The sequence below is a fragment of the Dama dama genome, chromosome 12 (genome assembly GCF_033118175.1).
Source record: "Dama dama isolate Ldn47 chromosome 12, ASM3311817v1, whole genome shotgun sequence".
Classification (NCBI taxonomy): Eukaryota; Metazoa; Chordata; class Mammalia; order Artiodactyla; family Cervidae; genus Dama; species Dama dama.
In genome coordinates this window covers 31498496-31515993 of record NC_083692.1, presented here as the reverse complement: position 1 = coordinate 31515993, position 17498 = coordinate 31498496, and the positions used below count along the sequence as shown (strand labels likewise).

The 17498-nt window shown below is 42.9% G+C and overlaps 1 protein-coding gene across 1 annotated transcript; it reads right to left on the bottom strand.

Moving 5' to 3' along the window:
• Positions 1 to 14172: 14172 nt before the first annotated feature.
• Positions 14173 to 17298, bottom strand: GPR135 (G protein-coupled receptor 135). Its single transcript, XM_061158366.1, has one exon. It carries the CDS (start codon positions 17296 to 17298, stop codon positions 15805 to 15807), a length of 1494 nt encoding a protein of 497 aa, XP_061014349.1. The 3' UTR covers positions 14173 to 15804.
• Between the last annotated feature and the right edge of the window lie 200 nt (positions 17299 to 17498).

The following is a 17498-nucleotide window of genomic DNA, read 5'->3' as shown; positions in this document are numbered from 1 at the left end:
ATGCTGAAATTCAGACTGGAAAAAAAAAAAGTCAAGCTCCATCTGGCAGCAGAGAGTCTGATGAGGACAAGGGAGGCCTGCTAACAGAGATAAATCACAGCTTTCAGAGCTCTCAGATGAGAGAGCATGCTCATTTCACATCATCCTGCCTCCCAAACCTCATCCTTACCCATCCCAACTCCTGCCGGGGGTTCCAGTACTTCTAATTCTAGTTGTTATTTAGCTGCCTATGTGATCTTGAATAAGTTGTTTCTTTGAATCTCAGTCTCTTCATCAGTGGAATGGGAATAGCATTCCCAATCTGGCCCACAGATATGAAATAAGTGATGTAAGCAGAGGACCAAGCAGAGGCTCTAGTAAATTCTAACTAAATCCAAAATCTCACTCTAAAGGATAAAGTCTTAGAAGACTAGAACTCCCAAATTAGAAGCCTCATTCTATTTCCCACATAAAGAAACCTGTCTCTCAGTTGCCCTGACACTTTATCACCACATGTTAAGAAATAAATGATTTAATAGTTTATTAAATGAATGACTTGAACATGCATAGCATTAGTCTTACTTATAAGTTCTTTTTTTCAGAGAATTAGAAGGCAAAAAATATTGCTACACTGTATAATGTTAAATCATACATCTAGCTTTAACATCCTATGCTGACACAGATATTATTTGTATAAATAATCATTTAGTCTGCATTTCCTATTAAATACGTCAACTAACTTTTTGGCCATTTAGAAATATTATTACCAATGTTTTAAGAGATTACATCATCCAATAAGAAGTATTCACTGCTTCAGTTTTAAAGAGTGATATAATGCCATAGCCCTGTGTGCCACCAAACAGGTAATAGTGCTGCCTTATAAAGGGAAAGAGTTTTAGCCAAAGGTTAATAATCTTTCTTACTTGACTTAGAAAGCCAAAGTTGAACCTATGTGACAACTGCTGGAGAAAATGTAATAACTGAAGCATAAGGATATTGTTTTAAATTTTTATATAGTTTTTAAAAATAATTACCACCCTTTAACCTTCTCTATCCCACACACAGTTTTAGTCTATGAACTCAGCTTAATTTAAATTATGGGTGTAATACATAACATAACCTGGGCTTTTCTGGTGGCTTAGACAGTAAAGAATCTGCCTGCAATGCAAAAGACCTGAGTTTAATCCCTGGGTTGGGAAGATCTTCTGGAGAAGGGAATGGTTACCCACTCCAGTATTCTTACCTGGAGAATTCCATGGACAGAGCAGCCTGGCAGGCTACAGTCCATGGGGTTGCAAAGAGTTGGAAACTAACACATGATCCATTTGCCTTAACTTTGCATAGCACTAAGATGATACTGTATTTTTATGAGAACCAAATTGTGACCAAGAATGTTAAAGCACTTAAATGCACCATGCTGTGACACTTTGAAAATGGTTGATCCTTTCCCTCTTTGAGAATTGTACTTGATAATGGAGCCTCCTTGTGGGGAGTTAATAGTACTTCAGTCATTAAATCACAGGTAAAATGTTATCTTAATTTTTTCCTCTTTCACAGTGGGAGCATCTATGGTAGTGCTTCCAAGAATATATGTATTTCTGGTGAAGCCCTGACATGCGGAGGTCGGCAGGAACTGAATGACTAATAGGGAATGGCGACCTCTGCTCTCTCTCCTTTGGCTTGCCTATAGTCCTTGTAGCTAAAGGTAAAGCAGAGTTAACAAGGGTTAACAGCAATTTTTTTTTTTAAAGTTAAATTGACTGTTAGATTCTCTGGCAAGAAAACAAGGTGACTGACAACTGTTGACTTTTAAACTGGACCACATAGTGGGAACCCTGCCAATGCAGGAAGCATGAGACAAGGGTTCAGCCCCTGGGATGGGAAGATCCCCTGAGGGATGGCATGGCAACCCACTCCGGTATTCTTGCCTGGAGAACACCATGGACAGAGGAGCCCAGAGGGCTACAGTCCATGGGGTCGTAAAGGGTCAGACACGACTGAAGCGACTTAGCAAACACACGTGCTTTGAGGGAGAGGTGCTAGCCATCTGGATCACCCAGCTCAACTTCGTGAACAAACATGAGTAACAACTATCAGATTCTGGTGGCTTGTGTTTCTTCACCAGTATATAGGGAGATTTAGCTGAAGGAGGAATACTCAGGGACAAGAGTGTTATGATATAGAATTATCCTCTACTCCGTCACGCATGTGGAGAGGATAAACAGATAAGGACATAAAAAATTATCTGAATCCAAGAGAGTGAATGCTAATGTAACAGTATGATTAAAAAGTAAGACTGACATACAGTTAAAAAAAAAACTGAGAAAAATTCAGTTGAACTACTCAGACACACAACTTAGAACTCCTCCTATGGTGTTATATTTTCAGGGGCCCTCACTCAGAGGCACCGGGGCAGAAAAAAAGTACCTTCAGCTGACAGTCCCCGACACCCAAGGGTCCACTGCAGTGAAAAACAGGTGGAATAACTGGAATTAGCAAGCCAGAGTATAGAGAAAAAGGATGTGATGGAGGGAGACAGAAGTCAACACAGGGATTCATCCATAGATCTTTGTTATAGAACTGGGGTGTAAATATGTAGAAAAAAATTGCCATGAGCCCTAGGAGAGGGTGACTATGGTAAAACTGGAGATGAATGAATACAGATATTTGAAATCACACTAGATTGGATGATGTTGGAGCTATAGGCAAGCCAGAGATGGAGAGATTTCATGGAGCATATTGGGCATTCATTTAAGACAACAGAGAGACTAACTTGCCATGAAAATCAGGTCCCCAAATAAGAGTCATATCCTAGGATTAAGGCCACAATTATAGACGACTAGCTCAAACATTAAAAACCAAGTCTGAAAGGATCTAAAGGACCATTGATAATTTAAGTAAAATGTCCTTCAAAGGAAAACAAAGTTTTCATTGTTTACAATGTACTATCTCAATGTCAGACATATAATTTAAGATAACTAGACAAGGGGAAAAAACACAGAGAGAGAGAAATAGCAACCATAATCCAGGACAAATTAAACCAAACTACACAGACTTTTGTATAGCCCCGCTGTTTGAAACAGCAGATAAGAACTTTAAAAAGCACCTATTATAAATATGATTCAGGACTTAAGAGGTGGACATAGTGAATGAACATGTGGAGACTCTAAGAACTAAAAATTCTATTTATTGCTACAATTTATTTTTTCTATTTTAGAACTTTATATGGAGTCCTCTAGTGTGTCTCTTTGATATCAGATTTTTTCTTTTGGCAAAACGTCAAGCATTCATCTATGTTATTGTGTGGCAAGTAGTTTATTGTAAACTACTATAAGTAAACAGTGACGTAGTTACATGCTTACAGCCAAATGCAGAATCAGGGACTACCATAGTTACAGGTGTAGACAGATACACTAGTGTTTTCTTCACAACTCATTTCCTCAAGAAGTATAGCAAATTGTGATGAAACTTTTAAAAATGGTGAACACTGCTTGATAAAAATCTAAAATAAATATACATTTTTATATATAAAATAGTTGTAGTTAAACTTTCTACAATACATAAAACCATGTTTAAAAACTATTTCTATGAAGAGTGGATTAAAGTTATAAAATTACACAATGATTAATAGATTTGTCAGCTATTTCAATGGTTGATGAAATATTTGATAATTATGTGGGATATGGGCTAACTCTTCCCAAGGCAGTATTCTTATGTTTTGCGGGACAGTTAGCATTCCTGGACACTGCTCAATAAGTGTTAGTGACATTGTGACACCCAAAATAGCCCACCCAATTTCTGAAATGCCCCCTTGGAAATGGGTAATATTCCTAACAACAACAGCAATTCTATCTTTTCACCATAGTCTTAAAACCATCAGATTAACGCGTTTCTTTAAAATGTTGAAAAGATCAAGGTAAAAGACGAACCATAAATGAGGAGAAAATATTTGCAAAAGACATGATTAAGGACTATTATCCAAAATACACAAAGGACTTCAAAGTCAATAAGACAAATGGATAACTCATTTTTTAAAAACTGGACCAAAGATCTGAACAGACACAAAGAAGATATCCAGATGACAAAACAAAACATGAGAAGACACTATACATCACTGGTCATCAGGGAAAAGCAAACTAAACCAATGAGATAAGCACATACCTATTAGAAGGGTCAGAACCCCAAACGCTGACACCATCAAACGCTGACGAGGATGTGGAGCAACAGGAACTCTCAGCCACTGCTGGTGGGAATACAAAATGATAGAGCCTTTTTGGAAGAGAGTTTGACAGATTCTTACTAAACATACTCTAATCATACAATTCAGCATTCATGCTCTTTAGTATTTACCCAAATAAGTTGGAATCATATGTGCACATAAACAATTGCTCAGGGATGGTTTGAGCAGATTCATTATGGTGTAATCACTCACCTAAAGCCAGACATCCTGGAATGTGAAGTCAAGTGGGCCTTAGGAAACATCACTATGAACAAAGCTAGTGCAGGTGATGGAATTCCAGTTGAGCTATTTCAAATCCTGAAAGATGATGCTGTGAAAGTGCTGCACTCAGTATACCAACAAATTTGGAAAACTCTGCAGTGGCCACAGGACAAGAAAATCTCAGTTTTCATTCCAATCACAAAGAAAGGCAATGCCAAAGAATGTTCAAACTATGCACAATTGCACTCATCTCACATGCTAGCAAAATAATGCTCAAAATTCTTCAAGTCAGGCTTCAATGGTATGTGAACCATGAACTTCCAAATGTTCAAGCTGAATTTAGGAAAGGCAGAGGAACCAGAGCTCAAATTGCCAACATCTGCTGGATCATAGAAAAAGCAAGAGAATTCCAGAAAAAAAAATCTACTTCTGCTTTATTGACTACGCCAAAGCCTATAACTGTGTGGATCACAACAAACTGTGGAAAATTCTTAAAGAGATGGGAATACCAGACCACCTGACCTGCCTCCTGAGATATCTGTATGCAGGTCAAGAAGCAATAGATAGAACTTGACATCGAAAAACAGACTGGTTCCAAATTGGGAAGGGAGTACATAGGCTGCATACTGTCACCCTGCTTATTTAACTTATATGCAGAGTACATCATGCAAAATGTCAGGTTGGATGAAGCACAATCTGGAATCAAGATTGCTGGGAGAAATATCAATAACCTCAGATATGCAGATGACATCACCCTTATGGCAGAAATCAAAGAAGAACTAAAGAGCCCCTTGATGAAAGTGAAAGAAGAAAGTGAAAAAGTTGGCTTAAAGCTCAACATTCAGAAAACTAAGATCATGGCATCCGGTCCCACCACTTCATGGCAAATAGATGGGGAAACCATGGAAATAGTGGTAGACTTTATTTTTTCGGGCTCCAAAATCACTGCAGATGGTGACTGCAGCCATGAAATTAAAAGATGCTTGCTCCTTGGAAGAAAAGTTATGACCAACTTAGCACATTTAAAAGCAGAGACATTACTTTGCCAACAAAGGTCCATCTAGTCAAGGCTATGGTTTTTCCAGTAGTCATGTATGGATGTGAGAGTAGGACTATAAAGAAAGCTGGGCACTGAAGAAATGATGATTTTGAACTGTGGTGTTGAAGAAGACTCTTGAGAGTCCCTTGGACTGCAAGGAGATCCATCCAGTCCATCCTAAAGGAAATCAGTTCTGAATATTCATTGGAAGGACTGATGCTGAAGCTGAAACTCCAATACTTTGGCCACCTGATGCGAAGAGCTGACTCATTTGAAAAGACCCTGATGCTGGGAAAGATTGAGGTCAGGAGGAGAAGGGGATGACAGAGGATGAGATGGTTGGATGTCCAGTTCTAACTGTTGCTCCCTGACCTGCATACAGGTTTCTCAAGAGGCAGGTCAGGTGGTCTGGTATGCCCATCTCTTTCAGAATTTTCCACAGTTTATTGTGATCCACACAGTCAAAGGCTTTGGCATAGTCAATAAAGCAGAAATAGATGTTTTTCTGGAACTCTCTTGCTTTTTTGATGATCCAGCGGATGTTGGCAATTTGATATCTGGTTCCTCTGCCTTTTCTAAAACCAGCTTGAACATCTGGAAGTTCACAGTTCACGTACTGCTGAAGCCTACCTTGGAGAATTTTCAGCATTACTTTACTAGCGTGTGAAATGAGTGCAATTGTGTGGTAGTTTGAGCATTCTTTGGCATTGCCTTTCTTTGGGATTGGAATGAAAACTGACCTTTTCCAGTCCTGGGGCCAATGCTGAGTTTTCCAAATCTGTTGGCGTATTGAGTGCAGAACTTTCACAGCATCATCTTTCAGGATTCGAAATAGCTCAACTGGAATTCCATCACCTCCACTAGCTTTGTTCATAGTGATGCTTCCTAAGGCCCATTTGACTTCACATTCCAGGATGTCTGGCTCTAGGTGAGTGATCACACCATCATGATTATCTGGGTCATGAAGATCTTTTTTGTACAGTTCCTCTGTGTATTCTTGCCACCTCTTCTTAATATCTTCTGCTTCTGTTAGGTCCCTCCCATTTCTGTGGACCCTAATGCAATATGCTTGTTGTTCTTTTAAGAAGGGGAGCACATGGGCTTCCCTGGGGGCTCAGCAGTAAAGAATCCACTTGCCTATGCAGGAGATTAAGAGACATGGTTTCAATCCATGGGTTGGAAGATCCCCTGGAAAAGGATATGACAACATACATCAATATCCTTGCCTGGGAAATCCCATGGACCGAGGAGCCTGGTGGGCTACAGTCCATGTGTGCTAAGTCACTTCAGTTGTGTCGGACTCTTTGCAACTCTGCAGACTTAGCCTGCCAGGGTCTTCTGTCCATAGGATTCTCCCAGCAAGAATACTGGGGTGGGTTGCCATGCCCTACTCTAGGGGATCTTCCTGACCCAGGAATCGAACCCCACATCTCTTAAGTCTCCTGCATTAGAAGGTGGGTTCTTTACCACTAGCGCCGCCTGGGAAGCCCTTGGAACAGTAATACCAGCACTGTTAACACTGCGATATATTTACATCTAGTCTTTTCCTGTGTGTGCATTCATTTAAAAAGTAGGGTTACACTGAGCATTCAGTTCTGAATTTTGCTTCAGTTAAAATTATGAGGATTTTCCCAACTTATTAAATGTGCACAAAACAATTCATAATGACTATATTTCTTTGTATAAACATATCATTTATTAACCAGTTATCACTGGGTGTTTTAGTTATTCTCAGTGATAACGCAGGGAAAATCATCTCTAAATCTCTGCCCATATTTGTGAATATTTTTATAAATTGAGCAGTGGAATTGCTCAAATGACACATTTTTTACATATCTTTCCCTGATTCTCTCTGGTAAACTTGACTTAAGGCTTAGTTTGTAAAGCTCAAGAAGATACCAGGTCCCCAGATTTTGTTTACACAAAAATGCACTGTTTCTGAGAATGCTCTTAAACTTGAACTTCCTCACACTCTATTTCAAGTAAAGTTAGTTCCTTAGCAAGAGCTTCAGGACTCTCTGCTTAAAGGCCTGTCCATACCACTGATCAGAACACCTGACCACTGCTCTGAAGCTGGGGAAAAGGGTGGGTTACTTCTTTAGGGGTGCCTGCCTCTTTTGGAGTTATACCCCACTATAGGAGCAGGGCAGTAGTGGAGACAGTGGCCTCTAATCTTCTCAGCTTCGTAGTCTTTTCTAGCACAGAGTCTCTGCTCTACCAACACCCTGGGTGAGGACAATCACGTGCCAATATTCCCAGCACGCTGCCCCGAGGCTAAGCACCACCCTGTGAATGGGACCGGCTGGAAGAGAACTCCCAATCACTGTGGCTGCAGCACTTGGGACTTAGTCTCTGCAACATGTAGCTGGAAGATGAGAAGTTCTTGTCACCTGCTCCTCCCAAGAAGCTACTGCAGTGCTGGACTGGGAACTGGGGAAAGCAGGAGCCCTGGGGTCTTGGCTGTACTCACCTGAAATGGAGTTTCTGTTGCAGTGAGCTGGGAGAAGGAGTGGGTTATAATTCAAGTTCTACCCACTGTTGCTGTTCTGAGTTCTAGTGGACTTTCTTGCATAAACGTGTCTTCATCTGCTACATGCTCTTGTTACTGAGCCAGGTTCATCTTGCCCAACTTACAGCAAGTGAAATGCTGAGACACTGAGTCGTGTAGCAGAGACAGGGTTTATTCGCATGGCGGTCAAGCGAGATGGATGAAGGAATCTCAAATCCGCCTCCCCAAAGGCAAGGGCGCGGGTGCTCATGGGATAAGGAATACAGAAGCCGGGCAGTCCGAGGTGTGGGGAGAGTGGGAAAGGTCATTTGGAAAAGGCGCAGTAACTGTCTGTAACGAAGACAGGTGTAACTAAGCTGCAGGCACCTGTAGTTCAAACGTGTAGATGCTTAGCATCATCTGAGGGTGGAGTTTTCAGCCATCTGACAGCAAAAGGTTACAGAGAGGACACTAGAGCATGCCCAGTTGGAGGCTGGGCGGGGGGTGGGGTCCTCCCCAGTCTTAATCAGCTCAGCTCAAACTAGATGCAGCTGACTCCAAGTTTCTGGAAAATAACTTGGGCCAACATCTTAGGCCATATGCTGCTTGGAGGACACGCAAGTCTTAAAATGAATTTAATTCATGAAGGCAGATGAAATGAATTTGACTAACCGTTACCCATCGTTTTGCTCTTATGACAATCCAAAGACTTCAAATGGTTGCTTTTTAAATAATTTTTACCAGCTACACTTGTTTCACTGAAGAGCAGGCCACAGGGCTCCTCACTGCCATTTCTTAAGTAGAACCTCCAACATATACTTTATTTATCATTTTGATTTATTGACCCAACAATACTAAAAAGTTTTGAGTCACAGGGCTCCTCAAAAATATTCAAAATCAACTGAAAAAAACCAACCTGAGATAGCATTATAGGGGTTGTCACAGCCCTCTTTTGGTGCTGAGATGGAGTAATACTCTTTGTGTCCAAAGAAGGGCTCTGAAGTTGGCTAAGTTGAGAGCTGTGTTCTCTCATATTCAGTCACTCAGTTGTGTCCGACTCTTTGCAACCCCATGGACTGCAGCAGGCCAGGCTTCCCTGCCCATCACCAGCTCCTGGAGTTTACTCAAACTCATGTCCATTAAGTTCGTGATGCCATCCAACCAAATCATCCTTTGTCATCCCTTCTTCTTCTGCCTTCAATCTTTCCCAGCATCAGGGTCTTTTCCAATGAGTCAGTTCTTCACATCAGGTGGCCAAAGTACTGAAGTTTCAGCTTAGGCATCAGTCCTTCCAATGAATATTCATGACTGATTTCCTTTAGGATGGACTGCTTGGATCTTCATTGCAGTCCAAGGGACTCTCAAGAGTCTCCTCCAACACCACAGTTCAAAAGCATCAATTCTTCAGTGCTCAGCTTTCTTTATAGTCCAACTCTCACATCCATACATGACTACTGGAAAAACCATAGCCTTGACTATACAGACATTTGTTAATCTCTCAGATTGAGTAGGGATAATTCACACAACTTTCTATGGATGTGACCAGAGACACATGGATGGGTACTTCAGCGGATGCAATACAGATGACCACTGAAGACTGACATTCACTGGGTCTTGGTGCCAGAAAACTCCATAGAGCCAGGGCTTATTTAAATCCATCTTAAGTTTCTGCCAACTGGCAGAATAGGGGATTGGGGAAAACTGAGTTGCATAAAAGTGACTTTCTTGCACCATGAACATTATGGACTAGGATCTAGATCTGTAAAAGTATAGGCAATTTTTTTGACAGGTTTAGTTGAAGGGCAGGGGCAGAGTGAGAGAAACGGGATGGATAAACTGGAGAGGTTTTGTTTTTCCCTTTTAAGTGAGAATGCTTAAGAACTTATGGGAAGGATTTGATTCCGCAGGAAAGGCTAAGGATACCACAAAAAAACTCCTAGAGGAGAACATAGGCAAAACACTCTCCAACATAAACCACAGCAAGATCCTCTATGACCCACCTCCCAGAATATTGGAAATAAAAGCAAAACTAAACAAATGGGACCTAATGAAACTTAAAAGCTTTTGCAGTACAAAGGAAACTATAAGTAAGGTGAAAAGACAGCCCTCAGATTGGGAGAAAATAATAGCAAATGAAGAAACAGACAAAGGATTAATCTCAAAAATTTACAAGCAACTCCTGCAGCTCAATTCCAGAAAAATAAATGACCCAATCAAAAAATGGGCTAAAGAACTAAACAGACATTTCTCCAAAGAAGACATACAGATGGCTAACAAACACATGAAAAGATGCTCAACATCACTCATTATTAGAGAAATGCAAATCAAAACCACAATGAGGTACCATTACACGCCAGTCAGGATGGCTGCTATCCAAAAGTCTACAAGCAATAAATGCTGGAGAGGGTGTGGAGAAAAGGGAACCCTCTTACACTGTTGGTGGGAATGCAAACTAGTACAGCCGCTATGGAAAACAGTGTGGAGATTTCTTAGAAAACTGGAAATAGAACTGCCATATGACCCAGCAATCCCACTTCTGGGCATACACACTGAGGAAACCAGATCTGAAAGAGATACGTGCACCCCAATGTTCATCGCAGCACTGTTTATAATAACCAGGACATGGAAGCAACCTAGATGCCCATCAGCAGATGAATGGATAAGGAAGCTGTGGTACATATACACCATGGAATATTACTCAGCCATTAAAAAGAATTCATTTGAACCAGTCCTAATGAGATGGATGAAGCTGGAGCCCCTTATACAGAGTGAAGTAAGCCAGAAAGATAAGGAACATTACAGCATACTAACACATATATATGGAATTTAGAAAGATGGTAACGATAACCCTATATGCAAAACAGAAAAAGAGACACAGAAATACAGAACAGACTTTTGAACTCTGTGGGAGAATGTGAGGGTGGGATATTTCAAAAGAACAGCATGTATACTATCTATGGTGAAACAGATCACCAGCCCAGGTGGGATGCATGAGACAAATGCTCCAGCCTGGTGCACTGGGAGGACCCGGGGGAATCGGGTGGAGAGGGAGGTGGGAGCGGGGATCGGGATGGGGAATACGTGTAAATCCATGGCTGATTCATATCAATGTATGACAAAACCCACTGAAATGTTGTGAAGTGATTGGCCTCCAACTAATAAAAAAAAAAAAGAATAAAGTTGAATAGAGCAAAAAAAAAAAAAAATAAAGGTGGACTTAAAGCTTCAAAAAAAAAAAAAAAAAGGAACCGATTGACAGCATGAGGTTCCTGAGGCTGGTGAGGAGACCAGACTATTTACTATTAGAAAGACAGAACTGAGAACTGGTGTCAATTCAGTTTAGTGTGTTTCCTTTGATGGCTAAAATATGAAGGTATCTGTATCTGATGGCTTCTATTTTCTTCAAGAAGTAGGAGCAAAACTGATCTTCCAAAAAGAAAGGACTGGTTAAAAGTTTGAGCAGAGAAAGTTTGAAGGGTCACTAAAGTGGGCAGAAAGAGTGAGCTGATGAGAAGAAATTCAGAAGGGTCAGGCAAGACTATGGGTTCTAGGTGCAGAGGGAACTAACTGATCTGAGTTAATTTTCTCCAGCTGTGCTCAGTCACCCTGGAGCAGGAATGGAGAAGGCCATTGATTGGAATCATCCAGGACTGGGGTTTATATGAGAAAATAACTGCTCAAAATCTCTCCATATATTTTTAAAACACACATCTTATATAGCTGTTCCCCAAATTAAACAAATACTTTCTTTTAAATTTTATGATATCTATTTCCCATTACTTTGATAATTGTTTTTATCTGTACTGTGCTGTCTCTTCAGTTGTGTACAATTCTTTGCAACCCTCTGAACTGTAGCCCACCAGGTTCCTGGGTCCATGGAAGTCTCTAGGCAAGAATACTGGAGTGGGTTGCCATGCTCTCCTCCAGGGGACTTTCCCAACTCAGGGATTGAACCCAAGTCTCTTATGTCTCCTGCACTGACAGGCAGATTCTTTACCACTAGTGTCACCTAGGAAGTCCTGTTTTTATCTTCGTGGGCTCTTTTCCAGGTTTCCCATTATCTTTTACAAATTAGAGAAGCAGTACTGTTTAGTGGTTAAGATGAGACTTCTGGCACCTGTCTGCTAGGGGCAAATCTAGCACTTATTTCCTTTTTTTTTTTTTCATTTATTTTTATTAGTTGAAGGCTAATTACTTCACAACATTGCAGTGGGTTTTGTCATACATTGACATGAATCAGTCATGGAGTTACATGTATTCCCCATCCCGATCCCCCCTCCCACCTCCCTCTCCACCCGATTCCTCTGGGTCTTCCCAGTGCACCAGGCCCGAGCACTTGTCTCATGCATCCAACCTGGGCTGGTGATCTGTTTCACTATAGATAATATACATGCTGTTCTCTCGAAACATCCCACCCTCGCCTTCTCCCACAGAGTCCAAAAGTCTGTTCTGTACATCTGTGTCTCTTTTTCTGTTTTGCATATAGGGTTATCATTACCATCTTTCTAAATTCCATATATATGTGTTAGTATGCTGTAATGTTCTTTATCTTTCTGGCTTACTTCACTCTGTATAATGGGCTCCAGTTTCATCCATCTCATTAGAACTGATTCAAATGAATTCTTTTTAACAGCTGAGTAATATTCCATGGTGTATATGTACCACAGCTTCCTTATCCATTCGTCTGCTGATGGGCATCTAGGTTGCTTCCATGTCCTGGCTATTATAAACAGTAGCACTTACTTCCTGTGTGATCTTAGACAAAGCCTGTGTGTGCTTCAGTATTTTCATCTGTAAAATGGGTTATGTGATAATAATACCCCTCCCCCACTTAGAAGGATGTTTTGAGGATTAAATGAGCTAATGCATGTAATATGCTAAGTATGACTTGTTATTGCAATTTAAATGAAATACTTGAGCTGGGAGCAGAATGAGATATGAAGAATTATATTCTGGCCTTATGTCTAAGCAATATTTAATACATGCCAATATTGCAAAGCTTCTCTTTCTCCTTTTTCCACAGAGTCATGAGGAAAGATCTAAGTCTTAAGTATTTAGGTCATTCTTTCACCTCTTTTATTCAAGGCACTAATTTTTGTCTCCAAGTATTTACAACTGGACCAGATGGCTCTTGGACTTTATCTACATGTCTTTTGCTTCCAGATCCATCTCCTCTCTTTGATAACCACTTCTGAAAATGCTGCACCCTTTCTTCCTCACAGATAAACTAAAGAGTACTGATTATGGCCAATTTTTATACAGCACAAAGTCTTCAATTAGGCTGTATGCCCTCTTAAGGCAGGTAATGTGATTTCTACCCTTCAGTATACTTAGCACTCCAGGAAGTTGTTCTACATGACATACAAAATAAAACCAGTAGATGGTGGTGATGATCATGGTGTTGGTGATGATGACAGTACCACAACTTCTCTTCCTCAGTGGCTCTTTTCAGGGATCTTTGTGGGAGCAATAGAGAATAGAGAAGGGAATATGGAGCTCTGAGGTTCAAGTTCTAGTTCTATCACTGACCAGTTGAATAACCTCACATTTAAAAACAAACATAACACTGTAAATTGTTCAGTAAGATATTAGCGATTTTCTCTCTCTCTCCATTCTCACCCACCATTCCTCTTAGAACCACTAACAGAACAATCTCCTTCCCAAGCCATCCGCTTCCTAAAACTTCCTACATCTGCCTACCAAGAGTTACAGTGGGAATTCTTTCTCTGCTTACAGTCCTTCATGCCACCACCTAGAGTGCCGTCTCATGGATTTGCTCCCTCACTCATGAAGCAGGTTTATCTCATGTTATGTTTATTTTTAAATGCCTTCCTTCAATTCTTCTCCTTCTCCTTATTGCAACATGTTTGCTCCTTCCCCTAAGGTTTCTCTTTTTCCACCTTTATTCATAGCTGTTGAATTTCAATTTTGTAATTGGAAGACTTTATCTTTTTCCTCTAAATACCAGACATGACTTCCATTTTCTCACGGTGTGAAAAATACATGACTGGTTTTTTCTGCCTTTAACAGGATATACCTGTTAAACTTGAGTTCAGCTGCACTGACTGTTATAGTAAGTGCTAAAAAGGAGAGATGATCTCATCTACTCTGTACTACACTTAGTGTAGGAAGATATATACAGATAATTCATAAACTTCTGGTTGTGTTATGCCTTGAGAAAGGGAAAAACATTAAAACATCTTTAGTTCTGACAAGAATCATATATTTCCATCTTTGATTACAAAATAATGACATATACCCATCTGTCACACACACAAAATTAAATACTAACAAAGATGTTTAAATACTTTACAAGGAAAAAAAGATGGCCATTTCACATTAAAATCTTTAGAGGAGAGCTGATGTTTCATATCTAGTTTAAAGTACTTATTCAATTAAGGCTGTGAAACACTGAAGAAAAGGAGTAAGATGGAAAAAAGGGTGAAAACACAAAAAGCATCTTTCAAAATTCTGAGCAAATGATTCTATGTACAGTGGCATTTAACAGGAGAAATTTCACCCATACAAATTCTGAATCGTGCTTTGAATTTTTTTAAAAAAGCATCTTTGTTTTGCACCTTTCTGAAGGTATTTCCAGTTTGATTAAAGTAACTCTCTGACTTTATGCTTAAGTTATGAATACTCTATTACATATAATAATCTCACAGCCATTTTCCTTTCGAATAAAGATCACATTATTTTAGATGTCATGTCTATAAAGTAACTTTTTTTAAAAACAAACATACCGAAACTTCCAAAAGTAGGAGAACACGATCTTCTTGGAGAGCCTTATGCTCATTCCAAGAATGCATCCACTTCTCAAAATATTTTTTGAATTCCTCTTTGGAATCATTTTCGATTAGTTGAAAGCTACGTAGGATAGCCAAGTCGATTACTTCATAGAGTTCTCCTATTATGTATATATGCATTATTCACATGATTCAATCAACTTGACTTCAAATTACATTGTTGGATGCATCCAAAAATCAAATATACTTCAAATGCAAAGACTTTCTACTATGAAAATCATTTAAGAATGTGAAAGATTTCTGAGAGTGGCACCTCTAAGTCATTAGAAACAAAAGTAGCAGGTTAGAGTAAGGTGAAAGTCTCAAAACTTCCAAGGCAAATATTTGGGGGTGGGGGGTGATGTGGCACACTAATTTCTAAATATAATCTCAAAATACTTTAAAAATTATCCACATTTATGTTCATACTTCTGTTCGCCCCTCAAAGGGTTGCATTTTATAGTAATAAATCACCTTCAAAATCCTAAAATGGTTTTAAATGGGATATGAATTTAAAATTTCCCACAGAGATTATGGGGAGGGAGTGGGAAGAAAATGCACCAAAGTTGTAAAGACAGATAAACATTTCTACTCCTAAGCACCCTAGGCATGTGTCAGAGGTGCAGGCTCTAGAAATCTGAAGTTCCCTTGAATGCTGGTGATGTAGAGGGGCCTTCAAGCAGTTCTTAAGGTCTTCATTCTTTCCTGGAACTCTGTATATGAACAAATACCAGTCGCATTCAATGAGTTTTTTGGTTTGTTTCACAGTGTGATTACTGTAACATGAGCTTTTCAGTAATTGTGAATTTTATTTTTGTCATTTTGGGCACTGACAGTTCACAATGCTTGGTTGTGTGGTGTAAGATCGTTTTAATTTTTGCATTTTACATTCCTTTTGGCACTTCTGAAGGAAAGGACATTGTCTTGTTATGTTGTCTGGAGGGAAGGGGTAAGCCTTCCCCTCTGTCTCTTCTTTAAACGCTTGGCTTTATGAAATGCACGATTCTCCCCGCTAGTTAACAGAAGTGGGTGGAAATCTGCCTTCATAAGCTGTGCATCCCAGCCCTCCTTAGAGGCTGGTATCCCCGGCTCCAGATTGTTTAGCCGCTGCTGTCACAGGATCTGGTGGTCCCTCCCGACAGAAAAGCACAACTGGATTTTTGCGAGCCCACATGGCCATATCCCCTGCCACGCCGCTGGTCGGGTTGGAAGAGGATATCGTGCTGCAGGCCCCCAGGCGGTTGGTATAGCGGTTTCGTAGGGGATTGAGGCTTCCAGCCTGCAGAGCCCGGCCCTGGTTGGGCAGGAGAGCGTCCACGTTCCTAGTCCTGTAACCCTCTTCCCGGTTGCGCCCTAGGAGCATCGAAATGTTGGGGTTGCGAACGGCATAGATGACAGGGTTGATGGCCCCGTTGGCCCAGGTCAGCCAGACGGCCACCACGTTGAGGAGAGAGGGAGACTGCGCGGCCTGGGCCCGCCGGGCGGCGGCCAGCAGCACCAGGAAGCAGTAGGGCCCCCAGCAGCAGATGACGGAGACGATCATGATGAGCACGGTGGTGGCCGTGCGCACGTCGCTGAAGAAGCGCAGCACGCGCGCGTAGGTGGTCAGGGGCCGCACGCGCACGTCCGACAGGCGCACGGTCTTGCAGATGTGGTAATGGCAGAAGCACATGAGTAGGAAGGGCAGCAGGTAACAGGCCACCACCAACCCCACGCTGTAGGCCGCGCCCAGCTGCGCGGGGTCCGGAGACGTCCGGTACAGGCAGCGGTGGAAGCTCTGCGCCGCCGCCGGGGCCTCCCCGGGCGCGAGGAGCAGCTCCCAGGGCAAGGAGAAGCCCAGGGCCGCCAGCCAGGCGCCCGCCAGCAGCTGCAGCGCGCGGCGGCGCCCGATCTTCTCCCGCGGCGGCCGCACGATGGCGCAGTAGCGGTCCAGAGAGATGAGGGCCACGCTGAGCGTGGACACGATGCCGAAGCACGAGCTGAAGAAGCGGCTGGCCGCGCAGAAGCCGCTCCAGGGCCCCGCGGCGGCGGCGGCGGCGGCAGGCGCCGAGCCGCCCGGCGGCGTGAAGAGGTCCAGGAAGGCGGCGGGCAGGCAGAGCAGCGCCGTGAGCAGATCCGACAGGGACAGGGACAGGATGAAGGCGTTAGTGACAGTGCGGAGCTGCCGGTGCTTCACGATGGCACCCATCACGGCGCAGTTGCCCAGGCTAGACAGCAGGAAGATGAGCAGGAGGACCAGCGCCTGGGCCGCCACCGCCGCCCCGTGCGGCAGCAGCGGCGCCGCCTCGGGGCCCAGCCGCGGCCTCCCCGCCGCCCCCGCCGCCCCGCGCCCGCCGAGGCCGCCGCCAGCCGCGGCGCCAGTGCTGTCGGCCCCGCTCACGTCGCTCCGGTTCCCCAGCGCCGCGGCCGCCGCGGTGCTGAAGGAAAGCACGGCCGCCGCCGTCGCCGCGGAGGAGGTCCCGCCAGGCGTGCCGGCCGGGGACGGGGCGCCGGGGTGTGGGCTGCCCGATAAGGCCGTGCTCACTGGCGGGCGGACCGGCGGCGGCGGCGGCTGCTCCTCCATGGGGCCCCGCGGCGGCCGCAGGTCTGCTCATCCCGCACCAGGGGAGGAGGCCGCAAGCCCGAGGTGGCTCGGCGCCGGGCCGAGAGGCCTCTGCCGGGGGTCGCGCTCGGCCGGAGGGGTGACCGTCGCCCGAGACTCGGGGAGCCTTTGACGTGCGTTCCAGGCGTTGCCGAGGGAACCGCGTGTTTACGCAGGAGCGC